The 21,622-nt window shown below is 34.8% G+C and overlaps 5 protein-coding genes across 5 annotated transcripts; 3 read left to right on the top strand and 2 right to left on the bottom strand.

Annotated features, from left to right (window-relative positions):
- The first annotated feature begins 2,481 nt into the window (after nt 1–2,481).
- LOC105632141 (legumin B-like) lies at nt 2,482–4,457 on the top strand. The gene is given in 4 exon segments (NM_001308759.1): nt 2,482–2,840; nt 2,933–3,204; nt 3,283–3,816; nt 3,895–4,457. Coding segments are annotated over 4 exon segments (1,527 nt in total). The 5' UTR covers nt 2,482–2,506; the 3' UTR covers nt 4,282–4,457.
- Nucleotides 4,458–4,935: 478 nt separating this feature from the next.
- Nucleotides 4,936–5,881, bottom strand: LOC105632140 (glutathione transferase GST 23). The gene is made up of 2 exons (XM_012214449.4): nt 5,504–5,881; nt 4,936–5,413 (listed from the first exon to the last, which is right to left on the bottom strand). The coding sequence occupies exons 1-2, from the start codon at nt 5,822–5,824 to the stop codon at nt 5,042–5,044; spliced, it is 693 nt and encodes a 230-aa protein (XP_012069839.1). The 5' UTR covers nt 5,825–5,881; the 3' UTR covers nt 4,936–5,041.
- A 2,605-nt stretch (nt 5,882–8,486) lies between these two features.
- On the top strand, nt 8,487–9,524 carry LOC105632139 (cotton fiber protein). The gene has a single exon (XM_012214448.4). It carries the CDS (start codon nt 8,594–8,596, stop codon nt 9,203–9,205), a length of 612 nt encoding a protein of 203 aa, XP_012069838.1. The 5' UTR covers nt 8,487–8,593; the 3' UTR covers nt 9,206–9,524.
- Nucleotides 9,525–10,632: 1,108 nt separating this feature from the next.
- LOC105632138 (pre-mRNA-splicing factor SLU7) lies at nt 10,633–15,908 on the bottom strand. The gene is made up of 10 exons (XM_012214447.4): nt 15,601–15,908; nt 15,086–15,249; nt 14,891–15,003; nt 13,050–13,463; nt 12,769–12,904; nt 12,383–12,682; nt 11,994–12,210; nt 11,663–11,766; nt 11,073–11,141; nt 10,633–10,980 (listed from the first exon to the last, which is right to left on the bottom strand). The coding sequence occupies exons 1-10, from the start codon at nt 15,614–15,616 to the stop codon at nt 10,900–10,902; spliced, it is 1,614 nt and encodes a 537-aa protein (XP_012069837.1). The 5' UTR covers nt 15,617–15,908; the 3' UTR covers nt 10,633–10,899.
- A 1,292-nt stretch (nt 15,909–17,200) lies between these two features.
- Nucleotides 17,201–20,729, top strand: LOC105632136 (malate dehydrogenase). Its single transcript, XM_012214445.4, has 7 exons — nt 17,201–17,372; nt 18,069–18,227; nt 18,362–18,537; nt 18,792–19,069; nt 19,179–19,314; nt 19,396–19,507; nt 20,411–20,729. Exons 1-7 carry the CDS (start codon nt 17,330–17,332, stop codon nt 20,503–20,505), a joined length of 999 nt encoding a protein of 332 aa, XP_012069835.1. The 5' UTR covers nt 17,201–17,329; the 3' UTR covers nt 20,506–20,729.
- The last annotated feature ends 893 nt before the right edge of the window (nt 20,730–21,622 follow it).

Below are 21,622 nucleotides of genomic sequence, written 5' to 3' on the forward strand. Positions count from 1 at the left end.
AATTTTATTTCATTCGTTTGATTTATAAGTGGGTCATGAATTCAATCTACGTAAATAAATTTCTTAAAATCATTTTCACTTGGAAAAAAAATAAGGTGGGACAATTTTTATTTTATTATTTTTTGATTATTTCGTTCATTATTAGATTCATAAACTAGATCTAAATAAATTTAATCCATTTTATAACTTATATAATCCTATATAATCTATTAGACTTCTCAATAAATAGAAAAATGAACCTGATAATTTTAAAAAGTATGTCGTATTGATAAACCAGTAGTCATCTTTTTCTGGTCGTTTACAGGAAATGAGTGGACGGATAAGAATTAAACGGCGACGTTTAATTGAAATATTCTGTGTATTTTAATGAAAATTAAGTCATTTCCTCGAAAACGACAGCACCTCTTTTTCCATGTTGTCTACTGAAAACGCCGAGTTCCGATATATTGTGAGCCCCACTGATTTAAACAGCGTCTCTTTTGTCAGTTCATTTGGAAAGAATGACGTTTTTGCAATACGACTTATTGCCTTCTAAACGATCATAATAGAGAAAGACATTGCGGTGCAGAGAGCCGGCACCAGTTTCCATTTTGCTGATGCTAATTTCTCCATAAACCCTAAACGCCATTGCAAGAAGGTGAATTTTGACTACCAAATTATAACTACTAATTTCTAAATGGTCCTGCACATCATAATTCCCAGTTCCAACAAGAGCAATTTTGGGGCTAATACGATTGCGAGTGGCAACGTTTCTGTTGATACAGTGCGGGCCAAATGTTTGACGAAATGCTTAAATGACTTGAATGAGGCATTGAAACAATGACAAGATGGGTTTGGTAAGGAAGAGAGGCGTACAATTAATTCTGAACAGATTATTGCCACTAATGCCAGACAAAGCAAAAATACTAGCTAAAGAAGTTGTAAAAGGCCTAAAAGCTCATGAATTCTATGCATTAAACGCCTATGCATATAGCACATTGGTACTTGCTAATCACAGCGTCTTAATTCTAAACAAAAATTATAGTTTTTTTTGGGAAAAGTGAATGTGTTTTAGTATTTGGTATTTATTAACTCATAGCTTAATTGATAGACAGACATTCTCCCGCAAGGAGCATCCATTATACTTTGTACATGAAAACTGGTCCTCATGCCCTAAAAGGGCTTATTTTCTTGAACTCTAATACCTTGAACTCTAATACCTATACAAGTTACCAGCCTTTTCATCCTCTAATTACAAATTGCATTGTTGCAGTTTTTAGTCTCTTCAGTTACGAGATGTCCTAGACCAGGGCTAAAAAACAGTCACTTCCTGTCTATTTTCCTTCAGTCTCCTAGCGTCTCCCCTTGAAACTTGGAACGCTTTTGCTACACTTGCGCTGGCATAGCCCTGATTGCTGAGACTTGACCTGCTGGTTGGTCAATTTTGGCATTTTCATTAGTTTTGAATGATACGTACTCAAGGCCTTCATTGCATCCTCCAGTGGAGCTGCTGCAGATTTCAATGACAGTGACACCAACCTCAGATTGAGATCTCCTAGAAGGCTGATCAATGGCATTTAAGCGGTCGAGTCAGCACTCATCCTGTTGAGCGGCATTGTGGTAATTGTTACCTTTGTCGCTCGCCACTATATGATGTTACTTTGCTCTATTTGAGCAACATAGTATTGGAAGAGAACAAGAAAGCAAAAACAAAGAGAGAGCAAAGAAGAATTAGTCATTCTATGAGAGAAGAGAAGACTAGTGCGGTGGCTTTTTATTGGGTAGAAAATGGAGTGCGGGTTTGGGATGTGGCGAATTGTTGAGTTTTTCTGCATGTGAATTTGTTTTCGTGCATTGCATGGCTTCAATATGATCTTTTGCTGTACACATTTTTTTTCCTGCAGTTTACGTGTTCAGTTTTCCCCCTAAGAGAGAAAAAAATAATTAAGTGACATGCTTTCTTTTTTTTTTTTTTTTTTTTGGTACTACGGATTACAATTTACAAATATACTATATGACTGCTAAGAGGGATATTGGATGATGCTGTAATTTTGGTATTCTGTATTCAATTATATTTAATGCATTTTCTTTAACTGTTATTAATTTTGTTTCATTTTTATTATTTCTAATGAAAATTATATGATGAGGCAACTTTAAATAGGCTATTTGCATGTCATTTTTGATAATCAACTTGAATTATCACTACATTATATTATTTCTAACTCTTTATATATAACATCAACACCTCTACCCGATTGAGCTTTCAGTAGGCAGATCACCAACACGTACTCTGCAAGAAAATATGTGTAATCAGCTAACCAAGAACCACGTTTATGTGTAAGCAAGAAAGAGCATCAAAGCCATGCACAAACATGAAGACAAATTCACATGCAGAAATTCTCAAGACAAGTCACCAAAACGATTTGCCACGTCCCAAACCCTTAAACCAATACTAATTTTTCCTCTATAAATACCAACCCATTGGAGACTCTCTCAGCACTTAACTACACTTCTCCTTTCTATAGCAATGGCTAACTCTTCTTTTCTCTCTCTCGGTCTCTGCTTTCTCGTTCTTTTCCAAACCTGCTTTGGTCAATTAGAACAATTAACAACTGAGAATCGCCGGCCCTGGCAATTCCGTGACCAGCGCTCTCAACAGGATGCGTGTAGACTCGAACGCATTAACGCTGTGGAGCCTTCCCGTAGAATTCAATCAGAGGCCGGTGTAACTGACATCTGGGACGAAAACGACGAGCAGTTCCGATGCGCTGGTGTCGTAGCCATGCGTCATACAATTCAAGAGAGAGGCCTCTTGTTGCCCCTATATGCCAATGGTCCTAAACTCATTTACGTGCTCCAAGGTATGTTTATCTCCCATATATATATATATTTATTATTTACTTTTAAAACCGGCACATAAGTATAATCTTACATACCTGAGGATGATTTGCAGGTAGAGGTATCCACGGAGCCGTATTTCCAGGTTGTCCTGAGACATTCCAGTCACCATCAGAACCACAGGAACGGTACGGATTCGGTGCAGGAGAAAGAGAGAGTCGGAGATTTGATCAACACCAGAAAGTTCGTTCACTCCGACAAGGTGATGTTATTGCTTTGCCAGCTGGAGTAGCTCAGTGGATTTACAACAGTGGCCGGACTCCTCTTGTTCTTGTCCAAATTATTGATACTGGCAATGCTGCCAACCAGCTCGATGAAAATCACAGAGTAATAACCCACAAAAGCTCATTTAATATTGATTTACTGATTATATATATGGTCTAACTATTTGATCTACAAATGCAGGCGTTCTTTCTTGCCGGTAATCCACAACGAGACGTACAGAGCAAGAGGTGTGCATTTAGGGGTAGCCGGATGCCCCTCGCAGGAAGGGAATCTCGAAGGCCCTCCGAGGAAAGATCAGGCAATATCTTTTCAGGCCTTGACGAACAACTTTTAGCAGACGCTTTCAACGTCAATGTTGAGGTTGCAAGAAAGATAAAAGGACAAAACGATAACAGAGGATTAATTGTAAGCGTAGAACGTGATTTTGAGTTGCTATTCCCACCAAGAAGCGCAGAAGAAGAAAGACGAGAAAGAGAGGAAGAGACCCAGAAACAATTAGAGGGAACAGGTTACAGACCAGGTGGCGGCCAAGGAAGATTCGTTAATGGTGTGGAAGAAACTTTCTGCACTGCTAGACTCGTACACAACATCAATGACCCGTCACGTGCCGATGTATTCAACCCACGTGCTGGCCGTCTCACCAACATCAACGGCCAAGACCTCCCCATCCTCAGTTATATCCAGCTAAGCGTTCAGAAAGGTGTCCTCTACAGAGTAAGTAATCTCATTTTTCTTTGATATGAAAATTAATTTGGCAATGGTTCGCATTTCTAATTAGTTAATTTTGCACAGAATGCTCTAATGTCACCACACTGGAACGTCGATGCCCATAGCATAAACTACTTCACAAGAGGAAATGGCCATATCCAGATCGTAGATGATAATGGAGAGACAGTATTTGATGGAGAAGTTCAAGCAGGACAAATATTAACATCTCCACAAAACTTTGTGGTAGTAAAGAGGGCAGGAAGCGAAGGTCTTGAATGGGTATCCTTCAAGACTAATGACAATGCCAAGATTGACCAACTAGCAGGACGTGTCTCGGCAATCAGATCAATTCCAGAAGAGGTGTTGGCAAACGTATTCCAGGTTTCAAGGGAGGACGCGAGGAGACTGAAAGAGAATAGACAAGAAGTGACTCTGTTCAGCCCTGGGACTAGGCCTTCTTCTCGCAATTGAAGGGACTAAAAAGGCAGCTATGTAATTGTAATAAGGAGAGAAAAAACGCTTAGCTAGTGGCTATGTAGGAGAGTAATAGAGAGGTGTAAAAATAAAGCCTTTATAAGTGGGCATGATAAAGACCTTGTTTGGTTCTTTGCACTATCATTAATGTAAATTATATCTTGCGGGAAAAATGATAGTATCCATCTATGAGCTCAATAAATGTTGATAAATAATATTTGCTTCCAATAAAAAAAAACAATGTTATTTTTTTTTTTCGGTTTGGTTAATTAAATTTTACCACAGTTCAATTCAATTCATATTTTTTATCATTTATAAAACCTAAAAGTAATTCTTTATTTTCTTATGTACCATATTTGATTTTTGATTTTATTTTCTTGCCAATCATGATTTTATTTTTTTTATTTTTTTATCAACTAATTTTAAAGTTCTTTTTTTTTTTTTAATGGACAGAGTTTGAATTTGGAGAATGGTAGAAATAATATTTTAATTGTTTTTATCAATCGAGTATTCATTGGGAGAATAATAGAAATAATAGTAATTCCCAATTTGTTCTTACCGACTGAGTTTGCATTGAAAGAAGAATAGAAAAAATATTTCTAAATGCATAAGCGATCAATATAAACCAAATTAAGAAAAGAAAAAGAAAAATGGAAACAAAAATTCTTGATTATTAGGGCCACCAATGGCTACAATTAATTATTCTGATTTCAGTAAATTAAGCAGAGCATTACAGGTATGAAATATTTTCATTCCATTAAACCCTAATCCAACCATGAGGCTCAGAAGTTCGGACTTGACGGCGACTGTTAAAATAAACTGCCATCTTCTCCCTTGGAGGTAAATTATTCTTGATCACATCATGATTAAGAAATCTGTCCATCCAAGAACAAATTGATGGAAACTGCAAGGCGTCTATGAACTTCATGGACCCAACTTCTTCCCAAACAGGTAACCAGTAAGAAATCCATCCTGCCAAAATGTCTACATACCCAATATTCTCTCCTCCAAAGAATTGCTTCCCTTCGAGTTCTCCCTCTAGCTTTTCTAATGCTTCAATAGTCATTTTTATTGCTCTTTCCTTTTCATCTCCTAGGGAGCACAGAGCATTCCATGCTGCTTCAAAAATCTTGATCAAAAAATAACGAAATTATTGCGTTAGAACGTAATTATAACTGAATTATATAGCTAAATGGCTGAGTAATACGTTAACTATTACCTTCTCTTCTGCAAATTTAGCCCAGAAACGGGCCTTGGCTCTTTGATAAGGATCTTGAGGCAATAATGGATAGTTATGCTTCCATGTCTCGTCGATGTACTCAAGAATAACAAAGGACTCAGCGATCACTTTGTTGCCATGAACAAGAACGGGAACTTTTTTATTGACAGGGTTTAACTGAAGAAGCAAAGGGCTCTTGTTGAAGATGTCTTCTTCTATGTACTCATAATCAACACCCTTCAGTTTCAGAGCCCACTCCACTCTGCGCACAAATGGGCTTACCCATAGTCCCAAAAGCTTCACCTCTTCTTTCTTTGCCATGATATTTGCCTAACTTATTCCTGAGCTGTTAACTGAACTCTGCGCTTATAAAGTTGGGTAAGTTTATGTGGTCTTAATTAGTCGTATGAGAAGCCCACTGCTATTGGACAGTGGGTGTTGATCGTTGACTAATAAACCCATTAGATGGCAAATTGTAGTTGATTTTGTTTACCAAAGAAAAAGAATTGTCTTCTTCTTTACAGGGCAGTTTTAGGCCATCGTAAGACGTTACGTCATTTTTTTTTTTGATAGAAGGCTTCGATCAGTGGATAATTTTATAAATTATATAATCTTAATTCACTGAATTGATAAAAACTTTTATAATTGAAAGTATTTGAATTCTAAACTTTTGCCCCTTACAGTACATCAATTTAACAAAAGGGAAAGAAAAAAAAGAATATTCCATATGTCTTAATTATCTTATTATCATATCTTATTTTAAAAAAAGTTAATTGGATACTAATCAGATTTAAAATTTGTAATCATGGTGGTGATAGTTTTCTTACAGTTATGTCAAAAAAAAAAAAAAAATGTCCTTTCTTTAACCTCATTATTATATATATATATATATATAAAATTTATACGCTTATCTTCACGCTCATACTAATATTTCATATATTTGAAAAACAGACTTAGCTAAGAGAGAGATTCTCAAAACCTAAGAAAGAGAAGCCAGAAAATTGTGAAAATTAATGTGATAAATTAAACCATAACATGCACAAAACTTGTGTACGTATCCATATTTAATAATACAAGCAAATGCACGTACATGCTAGATACGGATTTTTGAGTTATAAAGGGCATCATTTTAGGTGTAAAAGGTGTATGTTAAGAGGTCCAAGAAGCTGTAAAGCAAGCAAAACAGACAGTGACCAAAGTAATGCTTTTGTAATATAAAGACTTATACATAGAAAAAGTACAATCTTTCCAAGTTGGAAAGGATGCTTTGCCATCCTCACAAACCTTACATGGCAAAACCAAAGAAAACAAAATTGTTTACCATACTATTTTTTTTTATATATGTATTTGGAAAAAGAAAAAAAGAAAAGAAAAGGTATGCACCATCTTCACATGGGTGGAACATGCATGTCTATCAAATTTTTATTTATGTTTAGTAGTATTTTTTTAAAATCTTTTTTCATGATCAATCTTTATTGGAAGTGGTTGAGCTTTGTTTGTCTGCCAACACAATTGTTGTAATGTAGATGTTTCCTCAAATTACTTTTGTTAAATTTGTAAATGGAAGATTGTTCTAAGCCAACAAGAAATATTACATTTTTCGATTTTTCTTATTACACGGTTGGTCGCTTAAGAAATAGTGACAGCCAAAAGCTTAGCTAATTTTTATCATTGCTATTGGCACTTGAAAAAGATATGTTATTGCAGATAAAGAAAGAAAAGCACTTTTAAGTCACAAACGGTTTATCTATCTTTGTCGTGAATCTTATGCGTTTTAATATTTAAATCATCATTCTCAATATTAGTATAATTCATGTTATTTACTCTATAAAATTCATGGACTTTTGAAATTAAGCCATACAATTTCAATTCCATTTTTTGGTCGAAAAATAAAATCCATATATTTAAAAGATATTTTTAAATAAAAATTAAGTGGTTTAAATTATATCATTAATAAAACAATATACTATCTACAATAGAATTAAGAAATTTCATCTACGAAAACAAAACCCATAAACTTATTAAAAGATATTTATAAAACAAAATTGAATTGTTTAAATCCACATCATTAATAAAATGATCTATGATAGAATTAAAAAATTCAACTATAAAAATGAGATTTCTCTCTTCCAAAATGGTGAAATTGAAAATCTAAGGCAATAATTAATTCCATAAATTATGGCATATTTTTTCTCAATCAGACAAAAATATACGATAAATCCATCGTATTGTTTGAATTAAATTAGTAATAAAAAATATAGTTAATTAAATAAAGTTTTCATATACATATATAATTTTCTGGAGCAAGAGTATTTATTACATTAAAGTGACTAAATCTGAGTATTTAATATATTTACTTCAAAATTAAGCTCAACTTAGAAATGATTATCATTACAAAAAATGCAATATTCTTTCCACTTAATCAATTACCAATCATAGCCTGCCACACCAACCTACATGTAGGTATGGCTAAAGCTTCTTGTCTGATTTATTACGTACAGGCGCTGCAACTCTTATGGGACACTTTCATGAACAGTACTGGGTTTATGCTCTTTTTTTTTCTGAGAAGTTACGTAAAATTGGTTGATTTTCATCTTTATAGGCTTTTTAAAAGGATAAAAAATAATTAATTACTGTAGTTGATTTATCTTTTCTAGCTCTCCTCAACAATTCTCTAAGCATATAATGGCAACGGAGCCCATCTTGCGTCAGTAGCTTAACTTAGGACCCAAGTTTGCTTGATTGATTCCAGTAGGACCATCAAGATTGCCGAAAGTCAAGTATTAGGATTTTAGAGTTCTTGACTCTGAAGAAATTATTCTTTCTTTTTTTCTTTTTTTAATTCACAATTGCCTTTTTTGCCATCCTAAACGGCTAAACCAGCACAGCTTCTTTGATTCCATCCATGATTGAGAAGTGGCATTCTAGTTATATTGTCAAAGATATGAGGACATTCTTGGACTAACAAAACAATATAAATCCTATTATAATATCAAGCTCCTTGGTACATAACAACCAAATGCAAATGCAAAACCTTCTTTAACGCTGATCTTCTCTCTTTATCCATTTTTTGCCAGAACACCCAATTTGATGTCTCATTCAAGTCTAGAAAGGAAGCTTCAACCTGCAAAAAAGGTGTGGAAACGCTTCAAGAAAGCACTTGAATCAAAATTCCATAGCTTCAACTCCTCAAGATCAGTCAAGATCATTAAAACCAAAGCTAACAGCTTTCTCTCTTACTGCTCTCTCCATTTCTTTAAACTTTTCAAGAAACGTTCCATTACAAGATCTCCACCCTATCGTAGCCACCTTAATTTTTATAGCAACAAGAACCAGCTTCATAGGAATTTATTTTCACCTATATATATAGACCAGCTTTATTCTGCAGAGGCTACAGATTCAGCTGCAGAGCAGGCCAAGAATTTGCATTCACATGCAGAAACGAGTAGTAGTAGTAGTAGTAGTAGAGGTAAACAAGTGGTTGACGATGACAAGGTTCTTCCAAGAAGAGAAGGAAAGGCAAAGGAGAAGGTTTTGTATAGTATAGAAGATGCATGGAGAGAAGTTGTTGCTAAATCTCCACAGTTGCGACCGGTGGATGAGAGAGCTGAGGAATTTATATCTAAGTTTCATCAAGAAATGAAGCTACAGAAGGAGAAATCAGTTCATGAATTTGAGGAGATGTTGGCTAGGAGTGCTTAAGATTTGCATTAATACCTTTTTTTATCACTAATTTCTCTAAATACCTGATATATATGGAAGTGTGAATTATTACCAAGAAAAAAGATATGACATGGTGATGATTATAAGCCTTGCTGATTTTAGGGCCTTCCTTTCTTTTCTCTGTTTTTTGTAACTTATGAAGTGAAGGCCATATGATTTTTTTTTTTTTCTTTTAAATCTTTTAACACATATAAAGAGTTGGTCCTTACTATAATGTAAAGAGCGTATGATATTGTGTGAGATTTGTTATGTATTAATTTCTTGATTATCATCTAATGTATGGGATTTTGATTGTGCATTGCATTGATCTTACTTTCTTTATTTTTCCTTTTGGTTTGTGGCGAAACAGTATAGAGAGCAAACTCAGAGGAATGGTTAAAATAAAGGCAGAAAGTTCCAGAGGTACAGGGTTTAATTCATGCCTTAAGGTTTAAGATTTCTCTAAGAGTTTAATTTGATTAATAAAAAGCAAATAAAGAAAATGACAGAAAAAAATAATTAAATATATGGCAGCTATAATCTGATTTTTTTTTTTTTTTTTGGTAAATAGCTATAATCTGATTGTCTTCTAATCCGGGAACACTACAACACTGGATTGCAACTCGGTTCCCTCTGATACCAATTGTTATTATTACCTTGAGAAAATCATGCTTTAAAAGCTAGCTGTTAAGATTGGAGAGCCAGCTTCATACGAACTTTAGTCCAAAATACTTCTTGTCGAAACTGGGTATTTTGATCTTACAGGACCATTCAGAAATTAGTAGTTGTAGTTTGGTGGTGGAATTCACCTACTCGTACTGGCGTTAATTTAGGATTTCTGTAGCTGTTAGGAAAATGGGCGTTGGTAGACTCTTTGAGTGCACCGATATTTTCTCTCACGAGATGACCATTAAAAAGTTAACTGTTAGAGACGGCAGATATCTTTCAAAATGATCGGAAAGCAGGAGACGGTTTTAAATTAGTCCCGCTTTCCAAAATAACGGGAGTAGACGACCTGTAAAAAGAGATGCCGACCTTTACCACCAAAATGAATTAATTTTAATAATAAAGCCACAGAAAGATCTTTCAAACAAACGCCGCCACTTAACTTTCTTAACCGCTTACGTACTCCAGTATTTCCTGTAAACGATAGGTAACTAAAAAGCAGGCTGGTAGTTTTTTTTTTTTTTTTTTTTTTTTTTTTTTTGACATTTAGTGGGCTGGTAGTTTTTAAAGGATAGGGCATAATTTTTTAAAATATAATAGACTAGAAAAGTCAATTAATAACGTCGTTGACGGCCGTTTAGAACATGCTGGTTGTTCTCTGGTACCGTTTTAATTTACACAACTAGCTTAATTGGATACCATATAATTGATACTGCTGCCATCATTATCAACTTCTTTTGATTTTAAATGTATCAATCGGCTCAACTAAAAGATCATACATAAAAAAAATAGTTAGACACAAACTGGGTAAAGTAGCCACAGAAGAATATTGTCAATTTCCTACGTGTACAGTAATAATAGTGCCAAATATTTATAAAAGCCCTCTGCGACAGCATCTTGATGCAATGTTAATGAAGCTTTTCCAGATTGCAGCAACCAGCTGAAACACAAAAACAAAGTCAATATTAGTAATTCATGAATGCAAGAGGACAACACGGCCATTGGCTGGCAGTGTTAAGACGGCAGCATCATTTAGTGAGAAAATCCTTCATAGGATCATCGTGATGTATCTTTTTCATCCGATGTGCCTCCATCTGCTCAGCAGTAACCTACAATTGGGAAAGCATTAACATAGAAACGTAATTGGACAATGAATGGGCAAAGGCAACAATAGCAACTGGGGCAGAATGACAAGTCATACCTCATCATCCCATCTAACATTATATTTACGCTTTCTTTCATCCTTCTCTTCCCTCTTTCTCTCGTCCTCCTGCCGAACAACACAAATTGGTCATTAACAAGCATATTTTGTGGGAAAATATGTAAAGGGAAGAAAATTACAAGATAGAAAATGAAGAGAGATGAACTTATTTTCTCCTCCTTTGTTTGGAATGTGGAGAAGGCAAGAGAAATTGGAAATATAATTTCTTATCAATTTAAATCACTATAATTTCCTGAACTTTTTAATCCAGTAAAAATTTCACTGTGGGGAAATAATAAACATTTCCATCCCACTTTCGCCCGAAGTCGGCATGAAAGTATTATGGATTGAGTGGAATGATCACCCTCTTTTTTTCATCCCCATCCCTTCTCTCACCATCCCAAACAAGAGAAATTTGAGAATATTCTCCCACTTTGACCACTCCCCCCCCCCCCCCACGCACGCGCCTAACTCCCTCTCCCCCATACTCTCACCCCCTTCTCAAACAATACAGGTAAAAAAATAGTTAGAGCAATTATTTCTCAAATTAATAAACATAACATTAAGAGAGTCTCGACTCAGTTATTAACCTTCTTAAGTGCCTCAGCAAGAAGTTTCTGGTCAAGCACCAAATCATCAGGTACATCAGTTCCCCAAGTAGCAAGCTTTTTCTCCTTGGCAGGAGAAGCAGTCTCTGCATTCACATTGTAATCCAGTAAGGAAAAAAACCCAAGCATTTAAAAAATTAAAGTACAAGCAACACCACCAACCTCCAAACCATTAAAGGGAAGCATCAGCAAGATTAATGTCAAAATATCAAAGAAAAAATATAGTTTTAATGGTTTATCTTGAATAGGACATAAACATAAAATTTTGATCAAATGAAGAATCTATACGCTGCTTTTATGTACAGATACTTACCTTCAGAGGCCTCTTTACGAGCGATATTGGTTTTCATCAAGTCTGTCGCAGCTTCAACAGCCTCAATTCCTGCTGCACCAGTGCAATAGCTGTTCTGAATTGTTTGCTTACAGCATTTGTAACCCCATTGGTGATCTTTCCACCATGAACCCCAAACACTTGTGTGGTTGTTGATGTAAATGTCCTCTTCATACTTGCTTTTTGGAAGAGAGGTCTCCTTCAAGAAACAAACAGAAAAACATATAAGCCCAACTCCTTCAGCTTCAATATGGGAGCATAATTTATTAAAGCCACATAAGAGAGACTGAATGATTCCATTTCCATATAACATTTCTCAAGCTTTTCTTCCTTTTCTTCAAATAGATAGATAAATAAACTTTGTGAATTACCAGGCCTTTTATAATTCTTCCAGCAAGGTCATATTCAACCTGTCTCTCACTTTGTCCTAAAAGTAGCTCCCTCGGTAGCTCTTCTTCAGTTGCAGCATTTCCATACTTCTCCATAATGGTGTCTTTCATTTTCAACTTCAACTTTTCCTTAATGACCTTATAATTCTTAAACAGTAATTCAGCTTGGGATGGAGCAGCTTGCATATGGATGTCTTGGCCTTTTTCAAATGCCTCCCAAGCATGAATATTGAGTTGCTTGAACTCCAAAGCTTGTCCACTCGCACTATATTGATTGTCTCCCTGAAATTAACCCATGCAGAAGAAATTAGCTCATATAATTACCGCATTGCCATATAAAACAAGCAAAAATATTGGTAGGCACTCACTCCATAGAACTTCTCATTTGGATCTGCATCAGGAAGAGGATCTTCACGCATGGACCTAGTTTTTGGATCATAATAAGCAGAATTGACATCAAGATTCAAAAGATATTTTGCTGTGTCCTCCCGAATACGCAAATTCCTGGACATATGAAAGGAAAATTATAATACCATGCTTATGTCATATATCAGAGGAAGACATGCTGTCAGAGAAAAATCCAATAAAAAGTGTATAACAAAAAACTAAAAGTGAGGTGTATAAGAGAAAGAGAAGAAAAGTATCAAACCTAACAGTTCCGGTGCTTCCACCTCCTGTGGTACGGACACGCTTCTCAACCTTTGCAAAGTCCATCTGTTTGCTCTCGTCAACCTTGGCTTCATCAACTTTCAGGGAATCTTCATAGTCCTCGTCATCGCTAACCTCACCCTCCCCATTTTGCTTATTATTTTTCTCCTCCAATTTTTTCAGCTGTTCTTCTTTCAAGTGCTTCCTTCTGGCCTCCTCTTTTTTTTCATATCTCTCAATAACATGAGCATACGATGATGGATCATACCCATTCCATCTATCTCTTTTACCGTCATAATCCAGTTCAAATGTCTCTATCAGTTCATCAGGTGCAATGTGCATATTCGTCCATTTTGCGCCTTTTATGCGCGGCCTCTCCGTGCATTCCTTTTTACCATGTGATATAGCTCCACAACTACAATGAATGAATGAAGAAATATTACTTATTACTCGTAACTCGAATTACATGAATAAAGTGCCAAATCTGAAAAATCCACTGACTGTTGGTTTGCAGGAAGTTCAACAGGCAAAAGGAAATGGATTAATGAGTAATATTTTAGTGGCTTGATTTTAAAAAATAATGGAAAAAGTTGCAGTAAGTGGATAAATTAGAATGTATTACATGCTCAAGGCCCTCTTTCCATTTCTCTCCCGTAGCAGAGAATAAAGAGAGAGCAAGACAAACCCATAGTTGAGTCCAATACTAACCTCCCACAATATAGACTTGGAGGACCAACATGATTATTATTGATTCTCTATTCCTCTTCTTTCCATTTTCAAATAAGTAGGTAGAAATCAATCATGTCTTCTCTGCACTTCCTTTGTTTATCTTCACTTCATTTCTTAACTTGTAAGTCAAAATGAAAGAACAAGAGAAATTTTCAGAAAAATAAACAAATTTCCCTGACTATATTAACACAAAAAAAAGATATTCCCCTCATGTAGCTCCAAATCTTAGATATACAGTAATAAATGGGGATGATTTCTTATTTTTTCAGAGCCAACTAAAATGGAATGGCACCAAAAAGAAATAGTTACTCCATTCAAGTTCATGTACTTATCATGCCTTCCTTCTGGTTAGTAATTAGTGGATTAGGGGATAAGAGAGGCCAAAAACAATAACAACTAAGCTTTACTCTCAAACTAGTTGAGCAGCTTTATGCATCCATTGTTTCTATTTTGCTCTGTTCATAACTAAGTCAAGAAAGGCCACTTAGCCAAAATCTTCTCTACTTGCAATCAAGATGAGGTAAAGTCCATGTGATTGAGCTTCCTTCACAATATGATGATAGGGTTAAGCATCATTCAGTTAAACCAAAAACCAATGTGACCTGATGAATTTCAGTTCTTCTAATTCAATTTTCAAAAACTCAGTTCAGTTTGATTACCATATATCATGTATTATGTATGCATAAGAATCTGAGAAAGCAGCACCCTTTTATTTGTATCTACAAAACACTATGCATCCACACCATTACCGCTCTCCCATTTCACTTCTCTTTTTCTTGCTTTTATATTTAGCAATGAGCATACCAATGCTTAGTCACATGCGGATTTGCAATGGAAAATAAATGCAATATATCCTTATTGGGCCTAATCAGATCTAAACCATCTTTGCTTTTTTGAACATGAAGAAATAAAGAAACCATTGCAATGCATCTAATAAAGGAAATGGAGCATACTTAAGTGCAGAATAGAAGGAAAATGAGTATATACATAATTCGAATTAGATATAAACATTAGAATTCTACTTGGTAAAACTATTGTACTAGCATGTGCAAGTGCACACATACAAGAAAGACGCACGCATGGAAAATGATGAACATCATTAGCAACACTTACTTTTCACATGCTCCCTTTCTATACCTATCAGCCTGATAGACTTTTACACCTTTATGATACCAAGATTTTGTGTAATTTGGATCCGATTTCCAATTTCTTTGATGTTTTAAACTCTGTAAACATAGTGGTGAAAAATTCAATTAGCAAGACCCAGAGAGAAATACAAAAAGAGGGAGTAGAGAGTAACTAACTTACTGGTTTGTTAGAATTAAGATACCAAGGAGCAGATGACATATATTGAGGAATATGAGGATTAATCTCTTTTCCATCCTCATCAACCTCAGCCAGGGCAAGCCCGGCTTTCCGAGCTTCCTCCAGCTCCAACTGCTTCCGGTGATCCTCTCTAGATTTGAATCCCACTGCAATAACCAAAATCAAGAATGTGGTTACACCTTACAACAATTAAACATAATTACATCATTTCAACAACAAAAACTCCAATCGGTTTAGTTATAAGATATCAATTTCTCTCCAGTACGTTTCCCAAAATACTAAAACCCTTCAATTGTCGATCTACTACTATACTGATTCTCATATGAGCATATATCTGTATCCAGGCGTAAAACCTGAAAACGGACTCGACATTGGAATCAATTTTACATCAAAACGACCAAATACAAGATATAACCAATGAAAGAAAAAAATCTCTCTAAGCATGACAACTATGTTGTTGATTATTCACGACTAATTTCAAGTAAGAAAAAACGTACCAGTTGCGGTAGCCATAGTCGAACTCTATGAAATGAAACCCTGAGAAACAGATTTCACGATGAAATACAGGTAATCGGAGCTCTGATTGCAGGCAAACTTTTGCCGAGAAGGAAACCGAAGTCAGTGAAGGATAAGGGATATGAGTACGACGTCACGATGCGCTGCGTTTTGGTGTTTTACTACTTTCTACTTGTAACCACAGAAGCATCTAGAACCCTTGATACGATTCTTCAAGCAAACGATTATCAGGAATACGATTCTTTAATTCATTTGCATATCCAACGAATTTTTATTTGACATGAATCAAAGTTATTGAAATCTGTCAGAATTTCACATGATAACGCGGTGACATATAATATGGTATTAGTCATAATTTCATATTTTTTTCCATTTTAATATAATTGAAATTCCTATTTTTTTAAATTTAAAAATTATTTATTTACTTATTTATTGTTTATTTAAATAGTATAAAATGAATTATATTTCAATCTTTAAAATCATACTTAATAATAATGCAACTCAATAAAATAATATAAGAATTATTTTTGTTTTTTTTTTTTGAAAGGAAATATAAGAATTATTCTAAAAAATAATATATATATATATATATATATATTGTATTTTCTGCATAGTAAAACAGAAAAATTTTATAATTATTGATTTCAAAAGAAACTAAAAACTCGTGTTAAAAAAATTTTACTGGTCGAATATATATAAATTAATAAAGATTATAACATAAGTTAATATTAATAATTAAAACATTAAGAATGCCACTAATAAATATATTTTTAACAAACATCTGATTAAGAATCTATTTTTTTTCAGTATCATATATTATTTTTATTCATTTATTGATAAGATTGGAATTAATTAGAATTTGAAAATTTTATAAAATTCAAATGATACTAAATTCAAAGATGGAAATGAAAATAGAAATCAAATGAATAAGATGAAAAGTTAATGAAATTTGAAAAATTCAAAGATGGTGATGAAGATAAAAATGAAAATATAAATAAAGTGATAGACAACATAGAGGTTACATATTTTTACTTTCAACCTCGTAAATAGAAAATTACAAAAATTTCAATATTGGGTTACTATGCATACATAGAATAATGTTTATTATAAATAAAGCGGCAAGAGTGGATTGTAAACTTAAAACAAATTTATTTATAGTCTATCCATCCTTTTTAATTAAAAAAGAACAGGAAAATTTATAATTAAGTTTTTAGGTCAATACTGTCTTCTAGTTTTATATCTTTGTCTGCGTAGGTTTTTTATCACGGGTATCGATTGTTATTTGACTCATCGGTACACATCAGCTAATTGAATACCAGTGGTTACTAACCACCAATCGACGATCCACTCGACCCACCCCAAAAAGCATGATTCGTGTCGTCATTTAAATCACAATTTGCCACGCTTCACTTAGAGAATCTAAACGGCATATGCGTCACCCGTACGCACGCGCGACCAGTTTGGCCCCATCTCCGAAGTCCAATATCTATAAACTATAGAACTTGTAATAACCTGTCGTTTAATCACCATTTACCGTTTTGCTTTTACAAATAACACCATCCATTTGGCAACATCACTTCCACGCACATAAATACCACCGCTTTCGTCCTTTTATCCCGATCAATCTGTTTGTCTCTGCTCTCATTTTACCATTTTCTTCTTCTTTGCCGTTTCTGAGCTAGTCGTTTTCGATTCTCTCGATCTCTGTCAATGGCAAAGGAACCAGTTCGCGTTCTCGTCACTGGGGCTGCAGGTATGTCCAACACGAAAGCCAAAGAAACAGAAAATCCAGTTCCACTGTTAATACTTAGATCTATCATTGATCTTTGTTTTAGCTTCATTTATGTGATCTTAGGTCTAATTAGCTCGAGTACCTATTCAGTTTGCTTCAAACAATGATTTAGATCTAGTTTATTTCTGATGATTAAGTTTTTATCAAGTCTGAGACTGTGATACTGTTCCATCTATATCGAACTAGATAGATTTTGGAACTACCTAGTTGATTTGCTTATTATTAGTTGAAATTGTAAGTTTGATTTGAGTTACCGATGATTAGAAATGCTGTACTATGATCGGTGTTTTTGTAGTTTGGTTTATGTAGATCTAAGATTCATTTAAGCTACAATGGTGGCAGTTGTTTTGGTTGAGTGTGTTGTGTAGTTAATCTCGCTACTTACCAATGGTGATTTGATGATCGGGGAGATTAAAGGACGCATCGTATCATTTTTTCTACCATAGCAGGGCTTTCTTTTTTGCTTATTCCAGTTTTCAAAAATTTTTCATCTAGACTACGCCTCTCATTTGAAAAATATTACCATTTTTATGGCACGCTAAACCAAATGGTGTAAACATTTCTCATTTTGTTTTGCATTTTTGCACATTTAATCTCTCATCTACTTTATAAACTGACAAATTAATAAGAAGTGTAAAATTGTCATTGTATTTTCAGGACAAATTGGATATGCGCTTGTCCCCATGATTGCTAGGGGAGTCATGCTTGGTACTGACCAACCTGTCATCCTCCACTTGCTTGATATCCCACCTGCAGCAGAGGCATTGAATGGTGTGAAGATGGAGTTGGTTGATGCAGCTTTTCCTCTTCTTAAAGGTATTATATGCCCTCATTTTCTTGAATAAAACTGCAAAAGGGGTTGTTGTAGCATCTTTTAACACTTGATCTTTTGGATTCGTGAAGAATCAATTATATGATTATGAAGTCTCACCAAGATTAATATGTTTCAGGTGTTGTTGCTACAACTGACGTTGTTGAGGCTTGCACTGGGGTAAACATTGCTGTCATGGTTGGTGGCTTCCCTAGGAAAGAAGGAATGGAGAGAAAAGATGTGATGTCAAAAAATGTGTCAATCTACAAGTCCCAGGCTTCTGCCCTAGAGAAGCATGCAGCTGCAAACTGCAAGGTGGAGACGTTAGTTCAATTACTAAAAAGTTTCTGTATAAAAGAGGATCATTCTATTGCAATTTTTTGAAAAACAAAACTGTCCATTTAAGTAGTCGCTGGAATCAAAGTTATACGGGATGTTTTGAATTCTCTTTTGAAATTTAAATGATGTATATCATTATCATTTAAGGATTTAGATGCCTTTGAAAATTTTGCATTTGAAGCCACTTAAGTCCATATATTGAATGTAGTTTTGCTACTTTTTTCACCCAGGTTCTGGTTGTCGCCAACCCGGCAAACACTAATGCATTGATTCTGAAGGAATTTGCACCATCCATCCCTGAGAAAAATATTACTTGCTTGACAAGACTGGATCACAATAGGGCACTTGGCCAAATTTCAGAGAGACTGAACGTTCAAGTATCTGATGTTAAGAATGTGATCATTTGGGGGAATCATTCATCAACTCAGTACCCTGATGTCAACCATGCAACTGTTAAAACTCCATCTGGGGAGAAACCTGTCCGGGAACTTGTTAAAGATGATGCATGGTATTAGGAACTGTTTTCTTTCCTTTCCCCCCTTTTTATATTGTAATATAGTTTATTTGTATTGTTTAAATGTTGAAGAAATATGTTGATTGCCTTTGTTGGTTTAAAGGTTGAATGGGGAGTTCATCACTACAGTTCAACAACGCGGTGCTGCAATCATTAAAGCTCGAAAGCTTTCAAGTGCATTATCTGCTGCTAGTTCTGCTTGTGATCACATTCGTGATTGGGTTCTTGGAACTCCTGAGGTTTGGAAATATTTCCTTGGCACTCCAATGTTGCTCCTGTTTTGCGTGGTTATTAATATGGGTTTTTCATTTCCCTTGTAGGGCACCTGGGTTTCCATGGGTGTCTACTCTGATGGCTCATACAATGTGCCTGCTGGGCTGATTTATTCTTTTCCTGTCACTTGCCAAAATGGAGAGTGGAAAATTGTTCAAGGTAAGGATGTTGCAAATGCAATAGTGCTAAATCATTATTTAGTTCACTCTTTATAATTAATAGTGGAAAATAGTTAATACTGCAGCAATAGTGCAGATTTTTTCTTATATTGGTTGTTGTTGCCATTTGAAAAGCCAAAAGCATGTATGGTTATTGGTTTAATGCTAACAAGCACGCAATTCTGCAACAGCAACTTACTACAACTAAACCCATAGTCTCAAATTAGTTGTTGTGAAAAGAAAATTTATTTCTCTTTTATAATTGCCTTACATTTTCATGTATTCCCCAAATATGTGTCTCGTTATTCTTCTTTTTTGTTTCAAAACAAAATCTAATTTTATTTTATTTTCAGAAACATAAGAAAGAAGTTGAACAACAAGTGCCTCAAAATTTTTGCTCTAGGATGTTTGTAGGGTAAATTTAAATATATGAAAGCATTCGCCATCTAGTTAGCTGTTTCATGTATATATCATATTATTTAGAATCTTGAGTTTTGCACTTGTGACCCAACACGAATATATGACTTTAAAATTGCTATTTAGGAGATTGAGAGATCCATTAATTATGTATCTCAATCCTCCTCCTTACCCTTCATCGTTCTCCCCAACTATTGAGAGACCCATAAATTGTGCATCTCAAATCTTCCTCCCCAACCCTTATCATTCTCACCAACTATGCCAACTGTATTTTGTTTTACAAGCATAAAGGGATAATTTCAAATTTTTGTGCCCCTAGACCCAAGTACATTTCTTGATTTTGATTGAAACTCATAAATATTTTTTGATTGAAATTTATAAATATTTTATGCACTGTGGTACCCAAATTCCATGCTAATTTCTGGATGAAACTTTTGACATTTATTTTTCTCTTTTTTTTTTTTTTTTTTTTTCTTTATGCTCACAGGACTTCACATTGATGAATTTTCAAGGAAGAAGTTGGACTTGACAGCAGATGAGCTCTCCGAGGAGAAGGCTCTCGCTTACTCATGTCTCTCATAAATACTCTCTTTTAATCGCTGCTGTGTAGTAAGTGGGCCTCTCTCGCCTCTTCTTACATGAGGCAGGTATATTTTACAGTTTTGAATAAAGTCACTGTTAAGTTTTAGATGAACGGATGATGATGGAGAAAGTGCATTTTGGACGATGATGAACGGACGATGATGTTTCAATTTTAATGACTTCATGAATTGATATTATGACCTACAACTGGTTGTGGTGATAAATTTGCGTTGGTCATTAAGATTTAAGATCAATATGCCATTTGTTTTTTGCTTTTTTGCATTTCATTTATCCTGATGTTTTTAGCGCCTTAAATTATCCTGGCCATCAGTGTTGTGACCTGGACTTTTCTAACAGAGAGAGAGAGATATATATATACCAATTGATCGTTGTTATTGAAATGTTAGGGTTCCTGACTGAATTAAAACGATAAAGCATTAGAATAAATTGTACCAGGAAAAAAGAAAGCCGATTCTTTCTTAGGAGGGACGGGATTTTTATTCCTAAATGAGGCGGGAATATTTTGTATACTAATAGCCCAATACTTTGAGGGCCTAACATATTCAAAGCCCACTCATGAGCCTTACTTTTTCTCGAAACAGTCATGGACGTTGATTTAGCTAATAACCCACAGAAAGCCGTCCTTGTCAAATTAAGGGCCTTAATCCTTATTTAATAAGTGCAAATGCAATGGCCTGGCAGCCGCAGCATCCGTGAGACACTGTATATTCCACTTGCGAAACCAACAGAATTCAGAAAAACACACGCACGCACACACACACACACACACACACACACAAGCAAGATCACACATTGATAATCACACCTCCTACGTATAAAGAAAAAATTAACCAAAATTACAATAAATATAGGTCTAATTAGCAAATTAAGCACAAGAATTGGAGTCGAAAACAATTGCCATTGAAATGAAGGATTTGGGTTTTTTTTTTTTTTAAAGAATTTATGCACAAGGAGTTTTCGTTTTCGGCTTCTTCAGTCTACTCGGGATGTTGTAATGAATTAATATTTGAAATCTACACTAAGCTGGGAAATTCCTATGTCCAAATTTTAGGATCAAATTCTCAAATTATTAGTCAATGATGTACTTACATCGGTA

Source organism: Jatropha curcas, chromosome 7 (genome assembly GCF_041381405.1).
Source record: "Jatropha curcas cultivar XTBG-Jc1 chromosome 7, XTBG_Jcur_1.0, whole genome shotgun sequence".
In the NCBI taxonomy this organism is placed as follows: domain Eukaryota; kingdom Viridiplantae; phylum Streptophyta; class Magnoliopsida; order Malpighiales; family Euphorbiaceae; genus Jatropha; species Jatropha curcas.

Bases quoted from the DNA above. Each gene is read 5' to 3' on its own strand.
- LOC105632140 (XM_012214449.4), bottom strand. From the start codon at position 5,824: ATGGCAAAGAAAGAAGAGGTGAAGCTTTTGGGACTATGGGTAAGCCCA. The intron at 5,414-5,503 runs GTAATAGTTAAC...TTTTTGATCAAG, and splicing joins CTAAATTTGCAGAAGAGAAG to ATTTTTGAAGCAGCATGGAA.
- LOC105632139 (XM_012214448.4), top strand. From the start codon at position 8,594: ATGTCTCATTCAAGTCTAGAAAGGAAGCTTCAACCTGCAAAAAAGGTG.
- LOC105632138 (XM_012214447.4), bottom strand. The intron at 13,464-14,890 runs GTAAGTGTTGCT...CATTCATTGTAG, and splicing joins AGAAAGGGAGCATGTGAAAA to TTGTGGAGCTATATCACATG. The intron at 11,767-11,993 runs GTAAGTATCTGT...ATGTGAATGCAG, and splicing joins TCGTAAAGAGGCCTCTGAAG to AGACTGCTTCTCCTGCCAAG.
- LOC105632136 (XM_012214445.4), top strand. From the start codon at position 17,330: ATGGCAAAGGAACCAGTTCGCGTTCTCGTCACTGGGGCTGCAG. The intron at 18,538-18,791 runs GTGGAGACGTTA...TTTTTCACCCAG, and splicing joins ATGCAGCTGCAAACTGCAAG to GTTCTGGTTGTCGCCAACCC. The intron at 19,070-19,178 runs GTATTAGGAACT...GTTGGTTTAAAG, and splicing joins CTTGTTAAAGATGATGCATG to GTTGAATGGGGAGTTCATCA.